The following is a 21,548-nucleotide window of genomic DNA, read 5'->3' as shown; positions in this document are numbered from 1 at the left end:
AGATACAGAAAAAACACTGGAAGAAATTTCCTTCCTATTTTTTTCTGCCCCACCCCCTTCAGGATTTTGAGAAACACTCTCTCTTTTGTAATTTCATGAAAAAAAATCGAAAAAGACAAGGTTTGAAATAAATTTGTTTTTTTTTTGTCGGAAAGAGCAATATTTTTTTCCGCTAGTGATAATTAATTACAAAACGTTATAGCTCATGAACCCATCAATAACTCATCAATAAACAGCTCATCCCCCCCCTTTTTTAGGCATTACTGTTACGAAAGTGTTCTATTTCTTGCCTCGGAAAGGATGGTAGCTCAAAAGTAAGTGGAGTGGTACCATATGTCCAGGTGAACTAACGGGAAGTGGCGTATTTAGGGAGGGGGCCCACGTCTTCTCAAAAAAATTTTTTTTTTCAGAGTTTAATTTCTTGCTTTCAGCAGCCCCTTGATTTTTGTTGTGCACTTTGACAATATATTGGAAGTGCTGCATTACAACAAAAATTTTTTCCTTTACAATTCTATAGTTTTAAGATCTCTCCTACATCCTTAGCCGAGAGTTGTCGTTCCTTCTGTCATTTCATCCCTTTTGCTCGAGTCTCCGCCAACTACTTATTAGGGCCGTTCTTTTGCACTAAGATCTTACATCTTTCTGCAAAAGATATCGGTTCTTTTAACTCGTCTATGTCCTAAGATCTTACAGCTCACTGATGTTAACAAAAAGTGTGAAGGACGCCATCTTTCTGCCATATAGAACAAAGACGAGAGAACTTTGATGATATATTCATCATTGTTCTTAGACCTCTGATAAGAGCATAATGATGAAATACGTTTGACAAAGAACGCTACAATATGTATAAGCTTAGTGTTAATATTTCAATTTCAAGCGTTCTTTGTCAAAAGATGTAAGATATAAGCACAAAAAACAGTAAAAGAAGAGCCCTATTGAGTTTACGTTTGATCATCGTTGAAAGCTGCGTAGAATTTCTTTATTCAAAGAATGCGTGAAGTTGATGAAGATGGTACTTTGACTCCTATTGTTTCAGTTGCTGAGGCAAGGGTATAAGGTACTCGTCTAATCTCATTCCTGGCAAAACCATTCCACTCGAAGGTATAATTAATCAATTAGGGTGAATCGGGGAGAGTCCGACACCTTAACATGTTTTTTTTTGTTAAATTGACTCTCAAGATTTTTTTTTTATGAGTATCTCATATCATCTTCTCTCAACCTTTTTTTTACAGCAGTTTCCCATATTATTCACTTTCTGATTTTCCCATATACTGTGCTTGTAACCCATCACCAGGTCTCAAAGTTGGTGCAGTCTGCTATGTTGGACTTTCCCCAGCTTTGGGAGAAGTGCAACATATCCTACTAGCTTTTTCCAACAATATGTCAAAAATAATATGACTTCACCATCTTAAAGGGCATTGAGGAATCACTATAAGTCCATAAGCAGACAATTTTTATGTCAAACTGACTGGCATCAAAAGGCCAGACCATATTTTTTTCTGCTGCTGTGGGGTAACTCCGACAGTGTCGGACTTACCCAACAGATAAACGTTACAAGTATCATAGCCAAGGTGCACAAATCACTGAATGTAAATGATTGCTTGTATTTTAAAAAAGAAAAACATATCACACAAATTATGGTTTGACTCCAGATACAAAAAGTTACTCATATATGTTGTAGCTTACGTGTATGGGCATAAAACAGATCTACTGACGCTTGCCAGTAACTGTCTTGTACGATACAATAACCTGACAGATTTGGGGTATTTCAAATGGTCCGGTTCCCACTAAGTTTACTGGTCCTGCAAAAATGTATTTGTCATCCACAGTATTAATATCGTCTTTCTTTGGCCAATTGAAAGAGTAGGTGGCAAGGCTCAAGCAGTGAAGAAACTTGAGCTTAACTTTTCCCTTGTCAGGAAAGTCTAGAACCCTTCCTATGTAACCTTGTTCGTCATTCCTTGCATTGTATCTAACTGCATTGTACTCATTTAGATTGGGAACAATCTTTTGCTTACTGGGTGTCTCCTTGTCATTACTGTCACTTTCTTGAATAGTATCTTGAATACTCTGATCATCCTCATCAGAGACAAGTTCAAGGCTGATGTTTGATTTGCTATCACCCATATCTCTATTGGCTTCCATCTTAGTAATTTTTTTTTCTTTCGAGTTTATACCCTTCCCATCTGAACTTTTATTCTTCCCTTTGCCTTTTGCTTTCAGATTTTCTTCCCTCTTAAGCACCTCTAGATGTTCTTTTGATGTTATCACTTCTGCCTCTCTTGCAATTTTCTTCTGTTTTTCTATTCCTGAAACTGATTGTGGGTCAGGCCACTTGATTGAGTCAAGAAGAATCTCTTCAAAAGTTTTTGATTGGTTGCCAAACAACTTCCTTGGACTAAAAGTAACAGAAAAGGTAATTTTTTTCTAGTTCGGTGTTGACAGTGGTTGTGACTTTAGGTGTGCCTGAATTTTCCTCTTGTTTCTTTTTCATTTGTGCATAACATCTCAACTTGGCAGGTTCAAACTTGTTATGGTCAATTACGGATGGGTTTACTCTCATTGGAACACTCAGATCAAAGATTCCAGTTGCTTTGAACGACTTTTCAATCAGACTAGGAGTGAGATAGGTATGCTATACCTTTGATTAGAGATATACATAATCCTTCCTGGACAGAATGTTGTCATTGTGCTCCCTCTGCCATTTCAAGAGATTCTGATCAAAAGAAACTTTCATTCTCTTGAAAACCACTGTATTGAGAGGTTGAAGCATGTCGAATGCATGTGGAGGTAGCTTGAGAATTGTCACGTTATTTTCGTTTGCAAGTTTTGCAAGAGCAAGAGAAAGATGTGAGCCATGTCCATCTAAGATGAGAATTGCTTTTCCCTTTGCATGAAAAAGAAATTGGCACTCAAACCATTTCATACAGAGATCAGACGTCATGCATCCTATCTTGGTAGGTGAGTAAGATGCACCAGGGTAAGCTCCATGTTCACGTAACCATGAGGTCCAGGTATTCTTTGCAGAGAAAACTATTAAAGGTGTGAATTTTTCTCCGTTTGCACTGATACAAGCCAAGGCAGTTGTATTTTCACGTCCGTTCTACGAGTGGCTGGTGAGCCTTTGGCTCCAGCAACTTTCGTGTTGCCAGGATCCCTGCAGAAAGATGTCTCATCCAAATTAAAACAGCACTGGGGCTTGTCAAGAATATCCATCGCCGTGGCAGTTTCATACAACAGCTCATAAAAACCATACATTATGAAGGGGTCAGATTGTTGCAAAAGTCTTTTGTTTTCTAACCTTTCTGGTTTCTTTAGTGAAATTTTGTTTCGGCACTTGAACCCCACCCACCAGTCATGACCAGGTCGGTTGTCCTTAAATCTTGTTTGAACTTTGTTCTTGATGAGATAGTCATGGACTTGGTCAAAAAATTCCTGCTTGCTGATACCTATTCCCCACTTTTCAAAGTATTCGGAGACCCTGAGCCATATCCTTTTCTATTTCAGCAGGAAATTCTTGGCTCCTCCCTCCACCACATACTGTTTTTTTTACTTTTGTCTTCTTCATAAGATGGTCATGCAAGGTAGTGCGCGGTATTTGAAATACTTTCGAAGCCTGTAGCATAGACATTCTCTTTGAAGATATCTCTGGTAGCGCGTTTTGTAGCTGAGTTGCATCATATGTTCCTCCAACCCCGCGTTGTGTTTTCCAAACCTAATTTCTAGGCATCTAGAAAAGACAAAGGAATTATGAATGAATGGATGAATTTATTCGAAGAGGAATTATGAATGAATCGATGAATGCATTCGAAAACCTGTCACAAGCAGGTGTGCAAAAAATTCCAAAACTGCCAGTAGCAGAATTCCAAAAGCTGCCAACACTTTAGCAGCAAAATCCGTGATTTGACAGCTTCTCTTTGAGCAAAAAGTATTTCTATAGGTAAAATTTTCAGAAAAGTAACAAATGTAACTTAGGATAGCTTGTGGTTAGAAATATCAATAGTTTTCTGAATCATATTTAATCATATTAAAGTACTGTCTCATATTTACTCTAATACTGCTAATGGTGTATAGTATTAAAAGTCTCAAGTATACAGTATATAGCTTACTGCTGATAGTTTATGGATTGAGTTGTACACTCCAATGATATTGGTATTATAAAAATAATACAGACCCAACTGCATTCTTAATATTCATTGATCACTGTACTACAACTATAAAAAGGTCAGTATACTTTTAATAGCATAGGAAGAAAGGTCAGTAATTCAATGATCTATGTCTGGTTTTGATGTGTAGTAAATAATTGAGACATAAACTTTTGAAAATAGTGAAAAAATTATTTCAAGTCAAGTGAAAGTAATAGTTACTAGGTGTGGATTGTCGTCAGTGATAAATAACTAGGGGTGGCAACCCTGAAAGAAAGAGGATTTTTGGGGAACCGATTTTGAGAATGTTTATGAGAAGACAGATTTTGGGGGAAATCCCCAAAAATTTGGGGATAGTGGAAGCACTGGTATTTTTGAAAAAAAATGCCAACAAATTTTACTAGGCCATGAAAACTATCAAGTAGCATTGCTACTATGCTATCCCACTTTTTGCACGGCGGAGCACGACTTGTGTTTTGACACCTTTTCTTTGAGCAAAAATTATTTTATATGTAAAAAGGGTATTTTCAGACAAAATCTGCCAACAAATTTGATACCTGACAAGTAGCATTTCTACTTTGCTACACTTTTTGCACGGCAGGTCACAAGTAAAGGTTAAGACAAAAAAAAAATTACAAGGGAGAAAGATAAACGAAAGCAGACACAGAACTGCAATACATGAATGATCAACACAACACTACATTCCACTAAGTTAGTAGAGCCATCTAAGGATTGTTAATGGCTTCAACCTTTATTATCTAAAGCTTAGAATCTGTTCTACCATTTAAAATATCGATCTTTGGTAACATGGGGTAAGTCCGACACCCCTGCCAAACTTCCCCCGTAGGGGGTAAGACCGACATGTCGGACTTTCCCCAGATGGGCTTTTTCGGGGGTAAGACCGACACCCCTCTTATCTGTTCAACTAATAATATTAGCTTGTTTTAAAAAATCAGGAAGATGCTTCTGGTCTTCTAGTTTCTAAGAAATGAAAAAAAAAATTCTCTATCTCTCTTACTTTATAATCTGCATAAGTTAAAGTAAAGTCAGTTACCTGTGTTCCTAAAAAAACGCCGTCCAAAAAACTTCAAAACCCTCTGAACAGAAGGCGTGCTAACTCTGCCAGAAGTTGATGGCACTGTTGCCTACTGCTACTAATATGGAAGAAAATATGAAAGCCTCCCAGATACAATGGACCATAGACAAATTGAAGGTCGGTATCGGACTTACCCCACTGTCGGACTTTCCCTGATTCACCCTACCTTCTTTCATTGCAGCTTTATACACCATTTGCCTTTTTTCACGTTTTAAAATGCTCGAGAAAGATTGGACATTAAAACGAAACACATTAGCCCTATAATAGTACATTGACGCTAATCCTCCGGATCAGTTTCCTATTGAATCTAAATCTAAAATTATTATCAACATTATTGGCCATCATGAAAAGCTCAACAGCAGTTTAAATACCTTATTCCAATTCAAATTATTGTTGAATAAAAACTTTCTGCAATGCCCTAAATAAGTTCAGAAATTCTAAAAAGTCTTTGTAGTTATAAAGCAGGCGCCGCAAGTCCGTAACTCTAATGGAGAAGCTACAGCGCACAGCGGGGTAGTTTCTTTGACACAGAGTTTTTATTAACTTAGTAGTTTTAAAAACTGAATATATTGATTGTCAAACTGGTCTTTTTTCCACAAATTGAAAATACTTAGAAAGGGATGTGTTGTTTAATTTTTTGGGAAAGATGGGGTGAAATGAAGACACATACAAGGACTAGAGTTGCAGTGGTTGCTTTATACCTACCAACTTTCTAATAATCAAGACTCAAACTAAAAAAAAACAATCCTATAATCTACCAAGTATACAACCACCCCAAATCAGTATCAGTAAATAAATGAAACCCAAAACGAACAAAAATTAAAATAAATAATAGAGTCAAACTCAAAACGAGCATAAATTAAGATGAGTAGGGTTTAAAACTCCTATGCTTTCTAAAAATCATAATAGAATTTTTACTTTATTAAAAAAAAAAATTCAAATGTGTATTTTGAAATAAAATGTGCATTACCAATTTAATATAAATATTCTAGTATCTATTCCATTATATCTGAATAAATTTTTTATTTCTTAATGTTGCAAAAGTGAAAATATTTCGAAGAATTTTTTTAGTAAAGCGCCAATGACTTAGTAGGTCTTAGGTTTCTGCAGTAAGACGATACCAATACTCTTGCTTGTAGTTACTTGCATTCGATTCAAACTTGATTTACACATTCAATTTAAGCTTCACTCGTTTTAAAGTTTATTTATTCATTTAAATTCATATATATATTGTATTTTTGTTCGCATTGATTGTTTATTTAATTTCTGTCCGTTTTAAGTTTCATTTATACTTTAATAGCAAAATATTTGTTTTCGTTTTAACCTTGATTTTCATATTCAATTGAAGCATTACTCGCTTTAAGATATATTTGTTCATTTATATTATTACTTGTAGTATGTGTTTTAGCTATGATTGTTTATTTAATTTCTTTTTGTTTTGGATTTCATTTATTCTTTAATAGTAATTTCAGGTTGTTTTGAGTTTGAATTTTAACTTGTATTTGTATCTCCTGAGCTTAAGCATAAAATAGCCTTTACTTTTCTTTGAAAAACTTATTTTTCGGAAAGTTTTTTTAATTAATTTTTACAAGGGCTTTGTCTTTTCCCCATACTTGAGCAGCTATGTGAAGAACTCGATATGAAATTTCTTAACCCCGCGCTACTGCATGTCAAACCCAACTTCTGCTCCCTTGTTTTATAGTTGAAAGTATACTAGCTGATGTTGTGACGAAGCTGCAAAACTATAAGCAGTTTTTTTTTCTATTAGACTAGTCTTCTTGCTGAGTTGACTGTCAGAAAAACAGAACGGAGGTATATAGGCAAGTCTTATCGTCCCAAAATATTTCTGAAATCCTTGGTGCGTGCAAGAGTCACATTTTTCCGACTGTGCATTCTCTCTTGATTGTAAATTCAATAAAAAACACAATTTTTTTTTACTAAAAGTAAGGAGCGACATTAAAATTTAAAACGAACAGAAATTATTCCGTGTATGAAAGGGGCTGTCTCCTCCTTAACGCCTTACTCTTTACGCTAAAGTTTTTTATTGTTTAAAAAAATGGAGTTATGAGAAAGTGTCAAACTTAAGCGTAAAGAGCGAGACGTTGAGGAGGAGACAGCCCCTTTCATATACGGAATGATTTCTGTTCTTTTTAAGTTTTAATGTCGCTCCTTACTTTCAGTTAAAAAACTTTTTTTTTTATTTAATTTCTGAACGTTTTTGAAATAATGCAGGTACTTACTTTCAGTTTAAAAAAACTTTTTTTTATTTAATTTCTGAACGTTTTTGAATTAATACAGGTTTTGATTTTGGCTCACCGTACATGAATAATTAAAACGAAATTTGCATATTAATTTTACTTTTTTTGGTTAAATGGCTTTCTCGAAAGTTGTTTAGTTTTATTTACGAACGTTTTTATTAGTAACAAATATATGTAACTTACGAATTAACTTACGTAACGAACTTCTATATTCATATATTTTTTTAACGTATATTAGGGGTTCGCCCCCTCGTCAATACCTCACTTTTTACGCTGAAGTTCGAACTTTCTTCCAATTTTTCAAAAATGACCCCTTAACCACAAAGGCCGTTAATTAGAATAAATAGCTCTTATGAAAGTACTAAAAAACTTTAGCGTAAAGAGCGAGGTATTAACTAGGGGGCGAACCCAATCATATACGTAATAATTTCTTTTCGTTTTAAGTTTTGATGTTACTCCTTACTTTCAGTTGAAAACCTTGTTTTTTTTATCTAATTTCTGATTGTTTTTTTTTTAATGCTGGTAAATCCGGCGCCCTCTTCATAGCAATGTTCCTTCCCCCATGAAAACTTCCTCTATGGAAATATCCTCCCACGTAACGGCAAACAAACCCCTACCCCCACTACCAGAAAAAAATACCCTGAAAACGTCTGTATACTTCCCAATAACCAATAATATATGTAAACATTGGGCAAAGTTCATAACTTGCAGCCCTTCTCCCAGGGACTGTGGGGGATTCAGTCATCCTCTAAGACATTGTTATTATATTTTTCGTCCATGCTGAACAAAATGGCTATCTCAAAATTTTTATCGGATGACTTTGGGATCAAAATGAGCGTGGGAGAGGGCCTAGTTGCTCTCCATTTTTTGGTCACTTAAAAAGGGCACTAGAACTTTTAATTTCCGTTTGAATGAGTCCCCCCGCGATATTCTAGGACCAATGGGTTGATACGATCACCCCTGGGGGAAAAAAAAGCAAACAAAGTAATACGGATCCGTGATCTTTCTTCTGGCAAATAATACAAAATTCCTAATTTTTGCAGATAGGAGCTTGAAACCTCTACAGAAGGTTCTCTGATACGCTGAACCTGATGGCGTGATTTTCATTAAGGTTCTTTGACCTTTAGAGGTTGTTTTCTCCTTTTTTCGAAAATCAGGCAAATTTTCTCAGGCGCGTAACTTTTGACGGGTAGAATTAAACTTCATGAAACTTATACATTTGAAACCAGCATAAAAATATGATTCTTTTGATGTATCTATTGGTATCAAAATTCCGTTTTTTAGAGTTTTGGTTACCATTGAGACGGGTCACCCCTTATTTACAGTTCGTTACCACAAACTGTTTGATTCTCCACATTCATTGTTACCACGGCATCTGCAGAGCGTTCATTTAACCACGCTAAGGCAGCTTAAAACAAACCTCTGAAATCTGACAGGAGAGGGCAGGTTGAATGGTCTTGCAAACACGTCTATCCATTATAATGTCAAGGTGGATATTGACGATGTTTTAAGCGAATGCGGGAGGAAATCAAGTAGTATTAAAATTAAGAAGTATTTGCAGTGATCATGTTGTTTTTATCTGCGTCACGGATTAGCAAGCTTAGAGCTCTTCGATATGGTTGATAGCTTTTGGCTGGTGCCCCCCCCCCCCTCCCTCAAAAGAAATCCTAAATACGCCACTGTCCACAAAGGATAATAACACAACAAGTAGCCTTTTGTCGTATCTTATAGGCTAGTCTGTAGTTCTGGCATTGGGCATTTTTACTTTTGAGAAGGAGTTTCTTATTGTTATTGTTTTCTTACTTGTGCAAAACATTTTACCATTATAAATGGTAAAATATTTACCATTATAAAATATTTCATGATAAATGAAAAAATCGGTCTTTCCTTCCCGAACATATTTTTTGGAGAAAACTGAAGCATAGTAACTTAAGAATGCTGCTGTAATATATAGAAAAAGAGATCGCATTAAAGTGGCAATCTACAGTCAAGCCGATAGATTATTTAGCATAGAAGCCCTTGTGGGCCATTAAGTAAAGAAAATATATACATGACAGACACTAAATAGTACTAAGCCTCACAAGTAAAAATAACGGTACTTTATAGCATAACAGAATATAGCATAACAAAAAACAAATAACATTTTGTAAACTTACAAACAGAGTGGAAATCTTTTCCTATGTTATATGGCTAACCGAACAAAAGGAATCACGCATGTTATAGTCCTGAAATCCCCGATGCAAAAAGAATTTTGGGAAAACCTAGCCCGTCAAACATATAAACAGAAGCTCAACTCCTTCAGTTCTTTTGAAACAGCCAAGAGGTTGACAAGCTCTTCATCCGAACATTGTGCATGCACAGGGTCCTTCACTATGATTAATCCCTCCTAGGAATTTTTTTTCTTTCCCCAATTAAATGGAAATTAGCTCTTAATATCATAGATTCTCTTCATCCCGGTTAGAAAACAGATTCCTACGTTTTATTTCTATTTCATTTTTTAATTCCTAAATACGCGGCTCAAGTATAATCAAATATATGATTTGCCACTTGTCTTTTATCAAGGTTTTAGACGATTGTAGAATCTTCTCTTGAAAGAGTCAACAGAAAAACTTTTAAGGATAACTTCCCCAGGAAAATTATTCCAGATGGAAGTGCAACGTCGAACGAACTAGTTCTTCAAGTACCCTGTTCTCGGTTTTCCAACCTAAGATAATTGGACCGGGTTGTGTGCCTTCGAGTCTGTCTTTTCGGTTGGACCATTGCGAGCCCAATACAAGAAATCTCTAGAGAAGGAGGTGAATTTAATTTCTTGTTGAAAACAGCAATCAGCACTTCACCAAAATGCTCACTAACAGACTGGAGAGTCGTGGGTAACGACTAAACCTGCCCTATTAGCCCTATTTTGGATCTTTTGGAGTGGTGCCAACACTATATCCGATCAATGTTTTCTGTACTATGCTCTAAACTCCGTTCCCAGACTTCTGTTAATCGGCAATAAAACCATAAAAATGTGTTTTGTGAAGCACAGTAACTTTTTTGCAATACTTAATCCCTTAAAACTGTTTTCAGCCTTGTCAATATTTTTCTTATCCCCAGCCCCCCCCTACATTCTAAAATCTAAATTCAACTAATATCGAAAATGATTACTACCTGAGCGTTGGCTCCAGCAAAAATCACTGTCTTTAGCCTTTTTGTCCATAGCGGAGCTCAGTAAAACGAAGCCTGTGAAGAAACGTTAGAGTTAAATTAGCTGCAGTATTATTTAGGAAAAGGCTTACCTTCGTCGACAAATTTCAGTAATTTCCATGCTTTGTATGAAATATTGCTCAGCCGACCCTAACAATCGGTTTACCTCCAATTTTGGTAAATTAGAGTCGAGACTTGCCCATTGGTGATATGTTCTTCCAATGGTAAATGTTGCTCTTGCCATTTCCAAGCGGTCACCAGACGCTTTAGCTTGATCTAAATATATATACGTTTATTTTGGATACATTTTTAGCCCAAATATACATTAAAATAAAACGACTATGTAAAACTTGCCAGACTGCTGACTAATATCGGTATAAAAAAAAAAAAAAAAAAAAAAAATACCCATCTACATTACTGAGCACAGGCAGTGGATATCGGAGGATTTCCCCGTGAAATTGGGGTGAAGGACCCCTCCCACGGAAAGATTGAAAAACCGCTGTAGAGAAACTTGCAGCGGTAATTTGATTCTTTCATTTTTTACCCTAACTATCGATACAATTCAAAGAAAGTAAGAAGAGCAAAAGCTAAGTAGTAAAAGTATGTTTGCTTAGTAGCAAAGTAGTAAAACCGAAATATATATGAAATTTTGAAACTTAAGGTTTTCCAATTGGTCATAATTTTGCTGTGTAATTCCCATGTTTTCACATTTTTTTCCCCCATTTGCTCCCTTTCCAAATCAAAAATTAATCCTTATATGCATCATAGGTATAACCTTCAATTTTTTTTCCTGATACTATTTACATTTTTGGAAAAACAAAGAAGCTCTTAGGTAAAACTTAACAAACTGAAATAATAATTGCATTGTAATAATTTAACTGATAAAAATTAACAATTGGTTATTCATTTGACTAATAAATTTCACAATTTAATTTGTTGGTTTTGACTCTAAATCAAAGTTCAAATAGGGATAAAATCCTTTTAATAGACAATGATGATGATAACAGTGATAGAAATTCACAAAAATACCGGATATTTCGGTCACATATGCAGTGACCGTCATCAGTAGTAAAACTGGTCACTGTATGATGACGGTCACTGGATATGTGACCAAAATATCTGGTATTTTTGTGAATTTCTATCACTGTCTATTGAAAGGATTTTATCCCTATTTGAACCTTTATTTATCGTCATGGAAAGGCAGTGTGGTCTCCGAAATTATCTATGGTTTTGACTCGGTAACACTAGACTTTCTATGGCGCTAGCTTCTACTACTACTACTAACAACTCGCCGCAGCACCAAGCCGCCTGAGGCCAACACAGCTACGCACGCTCCTCCTCCATCCCAGTCTATTCAAAGCCTCCCTTTTTACGCCCGCCCATGAAGTTCCCATTTCTTTTAAATCTTTCTTTATGACGTCCTCCCACCCCAGACGGGGACGACCTGGTTTCTGTTTAGCCCTAGATGGTTGGGCAAAAAGAACAATCTTCGGCAATCTTTCATCTTTCATCCACACAACTTACCCTAACCACCTCAACCTTTCTTTCATTATAGCCCGAGAGAACGGTATTGAACCATATTTTTAATATAGCCTACTGCTTGAAATTTGGTCAGTCAACCGGGTATCCAAAGCAGTCCTCAAGCCCTTTCTCTGGAAAACGTCCAGAAAATCTTCCTGTGCTTTTCTGAGCGTCCATGCATCACAGCCGCATTTGACTACTGTCATCACCGTATCTTCTTATATCCTAATCTTGGTTTGCAGCCTTATCTTCCTCTTCTTCCAGACTTTTTTTAACTGTGAAAAAACACCCTGAGCCTTGGCTATTCTATTTTTAACATCTTCACTGCTCCCACCATCTTTACTAATAATACTACCAAGGTAAGTGAAGCTGCCCACCTGATCAATCTTTTCATTACCCAACGTCACCTTTTCATCTTCACTTATTCCTAGCCTTAGTGACTTAGTCTTCCTAACATTAATTTGTTTCGAAGATGAGACTGAGACTGGGGTGCCCCACCGGTAACTTTGTTTTTACTCGGTCAAAATTTTACCGAAACAAAGCATTCAATAAAATCATTTGTAAACTGACCCCCCCCCTCCCGTGGAAATTAGGTAGCAAGTCGCTACTCAGAAATCCAAGACTTATTTACTTACACCGAGACCAAAACCCAGGATTTTGATTCAAGGGATAAGTCAACTTCTAAAACAATATGAGGGTGTTTTTATAAATATATAATTTAAAAATAGATTTCTAAATGATTATTCACATTTTGGAGAGGGGGCTGGTCAAACACTACAAACTAGATCTCTACTTCGGTACATACTTGTATTAGCGTGGATAAACAAAACTTTAACAGACAGCTAATTCGAAAGGGATTAGAACACGGAATCATTCGGTAAACAAAAAGAACTGAAATCCGAGCATTTATTTATTGTGGTCACAAATTCGTTATATACAGAAGTTAGCAGCTCTATCTCCACAACCAATGTAAATTGATGATTGAACCGTCAGAGTTAGCATTTACCCAAATAATTTTTCTAATTAGTATTTTCCAGCATTTCAAAATGAACCAAATAAAATACTGATTTTAATTGGTCAAGAAAATCGGCTAGAAAAGATCTTCGAAACAATAGAATTTTAGACTCTATGACGACTGGGAATATAAGATTTTTTTGTGTAGAACAATTCTCTTAAAATACGAATCCCATGACCAGAAATTTGCACAGCCCAGAATTTGCTTTTTTCCTATCTAACAATAAAAAAGTTGTTTTTTCCCTTTCTGACAACAAGAAAAACTTGTTTCTTTCCTTTCTGACAAATCCTTTCTTAGAACCTCTTCCTTTCTCCTTCGGGGATGACCTGCCTTTCGTTTGGCCTAAGAGGAATTATTCAGTAATTGAGATGGACTAATATCAATCTAACTGGGATACAAGCTAACTGGGAACAGGACCAAATATGCTAAAATACAGTTCATGGTTCCATAGCTACTTAGCTAGATCCTCTACATGGCAATTAATCCTACTTTAGAAACATACCATAGGGTTTGGCATAACATTAGAAAATCTTCAATACAGGTTTACAAGAAAACAATCTGTCTTAAGGGTGGATACAGAATTAATGTATGTGGTGCACTAATAAACCTTGGGCTCTTTCGTTTTTTGACCAAATATTCAGCAGTCGTTGAAATTGAATAAGAAGCTTTTTTTCAAAATAGGCTACTAAAACAAATTGCGTAAAGAGCGAGGGATTGAAGAAAGGGCATCCTCTTCATATACGGAATAATCTCTGTTCGCTTTAAATTTTAATGTTGCTCCTTAAATTCAATCCAAAAACTTGTATTTTTATATTTAATAATGATATGAACCAGATTTTATCAAAATGAATCCCTTTATCAAAAGATTTTATGAATGAATCACTTTACCAAACTATGATGCAAGCATTCTTGGATTAAAAGTTTTAACCAAAATAGAGTTTTAAAAGGACTGCTGGGGTGATTGTACACTCAGGAAGATGACAGCTCCCATTTTACTATAGACAATCTTTGTCTGTGTAGCACGCAGCAAGAAATATTATCTCTTATTATATATTTTGTAAAAAAAAAAAATGCATTTGGAATTTTTAACTGAAGGTATATAGTTGTATTTTCTTCTTTTTTTGTTGAATTTGTGTATTTTAATTTAAATTGCCAATTTTCACTTCTGAGATTTTTTTTATATAAATCATGTTATCAGTTTTCTCCTAAGATATTGCTCCATTTTTGACTAGGTCACCATTTCGTTGTTCATACGCTTCTTATGCGAAAAAGAACTAAGCAGCTATTCTTCCTCAGATTAAATGATTCTTTGGGCTGAATTGCGATCCCAAAGTTTCGTACATTATGCTAATTAGCGGTGCAAACAGTCCGTATAAATGATCAGCCAGTCGGTAAAATAAATCTCCCCCCCCCCAAAAAAAAATAATTTGGTTTGTAACGCCCCTGATCACGCTGCCTATGATTGATAATATTTTTATTAAAATTGTCCTTAATTGGTTTACTTTTACTCTACCATAAGTCCTATATTATTTTGTGTTTTCAGTAAAGCACTAGTTTTCTATAATCCTAGAAATACAGGGAAACGTGATTAGTTGGTTTATTTGTACTAGTTTTATCGATATATGTGTTAGATAGGCTGCGAAGTAACAATTTTTATAAATTTTAAGTTTCAACTTTGCTCTTTACATCCCTCGAAAAAACTTTGTTTTTTAAATTAATCTTTGCTCGTTTTGTATAAAAATTTATTTAGAAACAACGCTGCCATAATTTTTTTTTATTTATAAGGAATAATTTCTGTTCGCTTTAAGTTTTAATGTCACTCCTTAGTTTCAGCTGTAAACTTATTTTTAATGTAATTTCTGATCATAACCGATGTATGGGAGATAATACACCTCTAGAAAATACTGCAGACAACCTTGACAGCTACGAAAAACTTTCAGTCTATAACATAAACTTTATTATCCATACTTTACAAAGTAAAACATGTTCTTCAAAAACGTTTGTTTTTCGATGAACAAAAAACTATTTTACTCGGCCGACTTCGCCTGAAAAAGCCACAATGAAGACATGGCTTTATAAATCACCTACTGATTAGCAGAAACTAGAAGGCTATTGTAACAAAAGAGAGCTGTTTAAGGGCTTATTTAAAAGCTTATTTTTAAACTTAATCGTTTTTTATAAAATCGACTTGACAGCGCATTCCCATAAAGTGCACTTTCGGTTGTTTCCCCCATTTTTTCCAAATGAAAAAGTACCTCCCGTTCCCCTCAATTACCGCCTTTAGAACTAGCACACAGGCTTCATCGCAGAGTGAAGTTTGAAAGTTCAGTTCAAAACTGTTGATCATTCAAGCTTCATTTTTGCTAGATTTTTAGTTGAAAAGTTATTAGTTTTAGTTAATTTGTTTTCGCAATAATCTTTTACTTTTAAGATGAGTGTGAGGGGTTCTTATAAACCTCCAGTTAAGGGCTTTGGGCCCTAATTATTTCAATGGTACCGTTTTATGCTTCCGAAATCTTCCACTTAAGGAGTGCCACCAAAATCGCTGTTTCTAGTACTATAGAGCACTTATGGATGGTAAAATTGATAAAAAAAAGCACGTAGATATGATCAATAGCTTTAAAATGAGCCTTCCCGGGATAGCTTTAAAAAATGAGTGCATCACATTTACAAAAATAGTGGATTATCTGAAAAGTAATCATAGGCAGCGCGCTAGCGCTGCCTAAGTAAAGAACGATGTGGGCACAATGTGTTTTTTTTTCTCCATACCCGGGCACTTCGTATCGAAAGAGTTGTCGTAGAAAGTTCGAAAAGGGCTCATTCGATTGCAAATTGGAGTGGCTAGTGCCCTTTTTAATTGTCGAAAGTGATTGGTGGGCAACTACCCCCCCCCCACGACCATCATTCCCCCAAACACATCCAATCAAAATTTTGAGATAGCCATTTTGTTCAGCGTAGTTGATTTCCAGATATAAAATATCTTTTTGAGGAGAACACTCCCCCACAATCCTGACTCCCCCACAACCTTTTAAGTTATGCCCTGGGGGCATATAAGGTTTTTAGAGAAGGCGTTGTCGTAGAAACTTCATTAAAAGCTCATTCGATTGGAAATTCAAACGGCTAGTGTCCGTTTTAATAGTCGAAAGTGATTGGAGGGCAAATGCCCCCCCCCCCCACGCCCATCATTCCCCCAAACACATCCAATCAAAATTTTTAGATAACCATTTTGTTCAGCGTATTTGATTTCCAGACAGAAAATATCTTTTTGAGAAGGACACTCTCCCACAACCCTCGGGGCAAGGGTTTTAAGTTATACCCTGGGGGCATATAAGGTTTTTATAGAAGGTGTTGTCGTAGAAACTTCAAAAAGGCTCATTCGATTGGAAATTAAAACGGCTAGTGCCCGTTTTAACAGTCGAAAGTGATTTAAGGGCAACTAGCCCCCCCCCCCCGTCCATCATTCCCCCAAACACATCCAATCAAAATTTTGAGATAGCCATTTTGTTCAGCGTAGTTGATTTCCAGATAGAAAATATATTTTTGAGGAGGACACTCCCCCGCAACCCTCGGGGCAAGGGTTGTAAGCTATACCCTGGGGGCATAGAAGATTTTTAATGAAGGCGTTGTCGAAGAAACTTCAAAAAAGGTTCATTTGATTTGATATTCAAAGGACTAGTGCCTTTTTTAACAGTTGAAAGTGATTGGACGGTAACTAGCCCCCCTCTCACGCCCACCTTTTCCCCAAACACATCCAATCAAAATTTTGAGATAGCCAAATTTTGAAGTAGCCATTTTGTTCCACGCAGTTAAAGTTCAGGAAATTATATAATTGAGCAGGACACTCCCCTCACAGTCTTCAGAGCAAGGTTTTTAACTTGTGCCCTGGGGCACAAAAGTTTTTATTAAAATTCTTGTTGTAGAAACTTGAAAAAGGGTTTATTCAATTGAAAATTCGAAGGTCTAGTGCCCTTTTTAATAGTCGAAAGTCATTTGAGGGCAACTAGCCCCCCTCTGTCGCCCACTTTTTCCTCAAACACATCCAATCAAAATTTTTATATAGCCATTTTGTTCAGTGTTGTGGATTTCAAGATAGAAATAATGTTTTTGAGGAGGAAACTCCCCCACATCCCTCAGGGCAAGGGTTGTAAGTTATGCCCTGGGGGCATATAGGGTTTTTTCTGAACACGTCGTCGTAGAAACATCAAAAAGGGCTCATTCGATTGGAAATTGAAACGGCTAGTGCCCTTTATAATAGTCGAAAGTGATTTTAAGTCACCTAACACCCCTTCTTCGCCCATCATTTCCCCAAACATATCCAATCAAAATTTTGAAAAAACCATTTTGTTCAATGCAGATAAAGTTCAGGGAATTCTACCTTAGAGCTGAACAATCCCCCCACAGTTTTTAGGGCAAGGGTTATAAATTATGCCCTGGGGGCATATAAGGTTTTTATTGAAATGTTTGTCGTAGAAGTTCATTCGATTGGAAATTCAAAGGGCTAGTGCCATTTTTAATACTCTAAAATGATTTGAAGGTAACTAATCCCCCTCTCAAGCCCAACTTTTCCCCAAAGGCATTCAATAAAAGTTTTTAGATATCCATTTCATTTAACGCGGTTCAAAGTTTTGGAAATTTGGTCTTTAAGGATGACAACCCATCTCCCCCACAACCCTCAGGGCAAGAGTTTTAAGTTATGCCCTGGGAGCATGTAAGGTTTTTATAGAAAGCGATGTTGTAAAAACATCCAAAAGGGCTCATGTAATTGAAAATTGAAAAGACTATTGCCCTTTTAATAGTCGACAGTGATTGAAGGGCAACTAACCCCCCTCTCACGCCCACCATTTCCCCAAACACATCCAAGAAAAATTTTGATATATCCATTACGTTCAACGTATTCGAAAGTTCTGGAAATTAGGTCTTTTAGGATGATAACCCCATCAGAGCTTCCAGTGTAAGGGTTGTAAGTTATGCCCTGGGGGCATATAAGGTTTATATAGAAAGTTGTTGTAGAAATTTCAAAAAGGGTTCATTTCATTGAAAATTGAAATTGCCCTTTTTAATAGTCGAAAGTGAGTAGAGAGTCTTTAACTCCCCTCTTACGCCCCCCATTTCCCCAAATACATTCGATCAAAGTTTAGAGATAGCCATTTTGTTCAACGTAGTTGAAAGTTTTGGAAATTGCGTATTTAAGGATGACAAACCCCCCAGAGTCCCCAGGGCGAAGGTTGTAAGTTATGCCCTGGGGGTGTATAAGGTTTTAAATGATAGAGTTGTTGTAAAAACTTCAAAAGGGGCTCATTCAATTGGAAATTTTGAGGGCTACTTCCCTTTTTAATAGTTGAAAATGATTGGACGGTAACTAACCCCTCTCTCACGCCCACCATTCCCCCAAACACACCCAATCAATTTTTCAGATAGACATTTTGTTCAATGTAGCAGAAAGTTTTCGAAATTAGGTCTGTGAGGATGACAACCCACCCCCCCCCCCAGCCCTCACGGCGAGGGTTGTAAGTTACCCCCTGGGGGCATATAAGGTTTTTATTGAAAGCGTTGTCGTAGAAACTTCAAAAGGGCTCATTTGATGGGAAATTGAAAAAGGCTAGTGCCTTTTTCAATAGTTGAAAGTGATTGGATAAAGACTAACGCCCCTCTCACGCCCACCATTTTCCCAGACACATCCAATCAAAATTTTGAGATAGCCATTTTGTTTAACGTAGTTGAGTGAGCTGAAAATTAGGCCTTAGATGATAACAACCACCCTCACAGCTCTTAGGGTACGAGTTTTAATTTATGCCTTGGGGGTGTATAAGGTGTTTATATAAAGTGTTGTCGTGCAAACCGAAAAAGGGCTTATTCGATTGGAAATTAAAAGGCCTAGCGCCCTTTTTAATAGTCGAAAGTGATTGGAAGACTTGACGATTTTTATAAAGTATTATTTTTTTGTTGTTGTTGTTGTTTAGACCAGGGCACTTTGTATCGAAGGAGTTGTCGTAGGAACTTCAAAAAGGGCTCATTCAATTGAAAATAAAAAGGGTTGATGCCCTATTTAATAGTCAAAAGAGATTGGAGGAAAACTAATCCCCTTCCACGCCCACGCTCCCATTTGACTTTATGTTTAAAAACTTAATGTTGCCACAAAATCAAATCAAAATGTACTTTGTTAATGCTAATTCCCCATTGAACATCAAAGCAGTATCCCATTAATGATTGAGGGTTTTATGTTCAAACTTTTGGGGCTGCTTCTGCTCTTAAGATTTAACCAAATCAAAATAGCGTAAGTGTATCCAAGCTATCCACAAATCACCACAAATCACAAAACCCCTATGCCTTCCCAAGGCCAGATCATAATTTGCACTTCACTGAAAAAAATACAATGAATGTGCATTGTCAGTTTAATATACATATACTGATATTTAGTAATCAAAATCTTAATATTATTTGATTTATTAAAGTTATATAAGTAAAAACATTTATATTTTTTCTCAGTAAAGTGCAAATTATGATCTGGCCTTGGGAAGGCATAGGGGTTTTGAGCCCAACTTATGTTATTTTCAGCTCGTTTCGAGTTTGACTCGGATATTTATTGTAATTTTTGTTCGTTTTGGGTTTCATTTATTTATCGATGCTGATTTGTCGTAGTTTCACGCTTGGTAGATTATTTGGTTTTATTTTTGCTCATTTTTGTTTAATGGAGTTCTTTACTTTTCTTTGAAAAACGTATTTTGTGGAAAATTTTTTTTTAATTAATCATAAGAAGGGACAAACCATGATTAAAAAAAAATCAAATCGGGAATCGAACAACACGATAACCTAATTTGAAGTCCAGCACTGTAGTAACAGAACCACGCCTCTAATAATCGAATTTGATATTTTGCTGTTTGTAGGACTTTAATTGCATAGCTTATTAAGGGGGCCTCTAGGAGGAACATGCGGGAGGTATTTTTGCAAACCTCCAGTTAAATGTTTTGGACCATAATTATTATAATGATACCGTTTTATAGTTCCAAGATTTCCCACTTAAGAAGTGGCACCAAAAGTGTTGTTTTCAGTGCTATATAACACTTAAGAAAGGTAGAATTAATAAAAAAAACACGCAGATATGAGCAATTGCTTTCAAATGAGCCATTAAACGTCACTCTTATAAGTTCTGCTAGCCCAATACCCCCAGCTTTTCCACTTGAGACATGGCACCAAAAGTGCCGTTTTAATTGTCATTTGGAGCTTGTAGATGGTGAAATTTATAGAAAGAACGCAGATATGAGCAATATCTTTTATATAAGCTATAAAAAATCTATCTATGATGTTCTGGTAGCCAGCTAGCGCCATCCCCTGGGATAGGGCACAAAAAATGTCATTTTAGTGTCATTTGGCACTTCCAGATGGCGGAAATTATAAAAAGCACGTAGATGTGAGAAATAGCTTTTGAATGAACCATTAAGCGTCTCTCTATGATGTTCTGGTAACCCGCTAGGCCAGAAAAAAAAATCGGGAGACAGATCAGTGCTACCGATGCAAAAAAGTGATTTTCCTTCTTGTTTAAGGAGGGGGACTGTAATTTCCCTATGAAGGTTTTCGACCATGCTGATTCAACGGTACACTTTTCTTTTTGATCTGACGCCATTTTTGAGGGGTTCCAAACTTTTTTTCGAAATCATCATAAATTTCTTTTTGCAATAAACTTTACTTTTAAGACGAACCGAAATATAGTTACCATTCCTGAATCAGCGTCAGACGGCTTTTTTCACTAGGTATCTTTTTTCAAAACGCGTTTTTTTTAACTATTAGCTACTATGGGCTATTCTTTGCTCTTTACCAGGTTGCAGCTACTGCTGTAACCATGATCAATGCAACCATCACGAACTACCAGCTAAAACTGATAAGGCAATGCGACATGACATGTAACCAACAATTTCATAATCATCATCGCCAATTATCATCTTGTTTACAAGGATGCAGTCTTTGTCAAAAACTTGTATTTTAAATATTATGTTTTGTTAATTAAGAAACCGAGTAGATGTAGCAATTTACTTAAAATGAGATCTTAAACAGCTCTCTATGATGTTCCATCACCCAGCTAGCAGTGGAGGAAAAAAAGAGGATACTTAGGTGCTTCCCATGCAAAAAAAGGATTTGTCTTGTTGTTCAAGCCAAAGGACTCTAAGTTTCATTTGCAGCATCTTCGGCCATGCGATTCCTATTGGCTTACTATGAGCAGTAGTTCGTTCCTTACTAGGTTACTGCTACCGCTGCAACCAAGATATGCGAAAAAAAACACAGAAAAAACGCATAGGCCTACTCTCATATAAATCTTAAAAAACATCCTGACA

The 21,548-nt window shown here is 36.2% G+C and overlaps 1 protein-coding gene across 2 annotated transcripts in view; it reads right to left on the bottom strand.

Moving 5' to 3' along the window:
- Positions 1-21,548, bottom strand: part of LOC148956066 (tonsoku-like protein) — a 252,279-nt gene that overhangs the window by 210,205 nt on the left and 20,526 nt on the right. Inside the window, exon 4 of one of the 2 annotated variants that reach the window (XM_089092042.1) lies at positions 10,778-10,961. In XM_089092042.1, the coding sequence (XP_088948168.1) occupies positions 10,778-10,961 (184 nt within the window). Of the gene's footprint in view, positions 1-10,649; positions 10,722-10,777; positions 10,962-21,548 lie in introns of both variants that reach the window. The other variant, XM_089092127.1, reaches the window with a different exon arrangement.

Source organism: Artemia sp. Qi Xiang Cuo, chromosome 1, assembly GCF_049724085.1.
Source record: "Artemia sp. Qi Xiang Cuo chromosome 1, ASM4972408v1, whole genome shotgun sequence".
NCBI lineage: Eukaryota > Metazoa > Arthropoda > Branchiopoda > Anostraca > Artemiidae > Artemia > Artemia sp. Qi Xiang Cuo.
The sequence above is the reverse complement of the archived record's forward strand: the minus strand, read 5'-3'. Positions and strand labels throughout refer to the sequence as shown.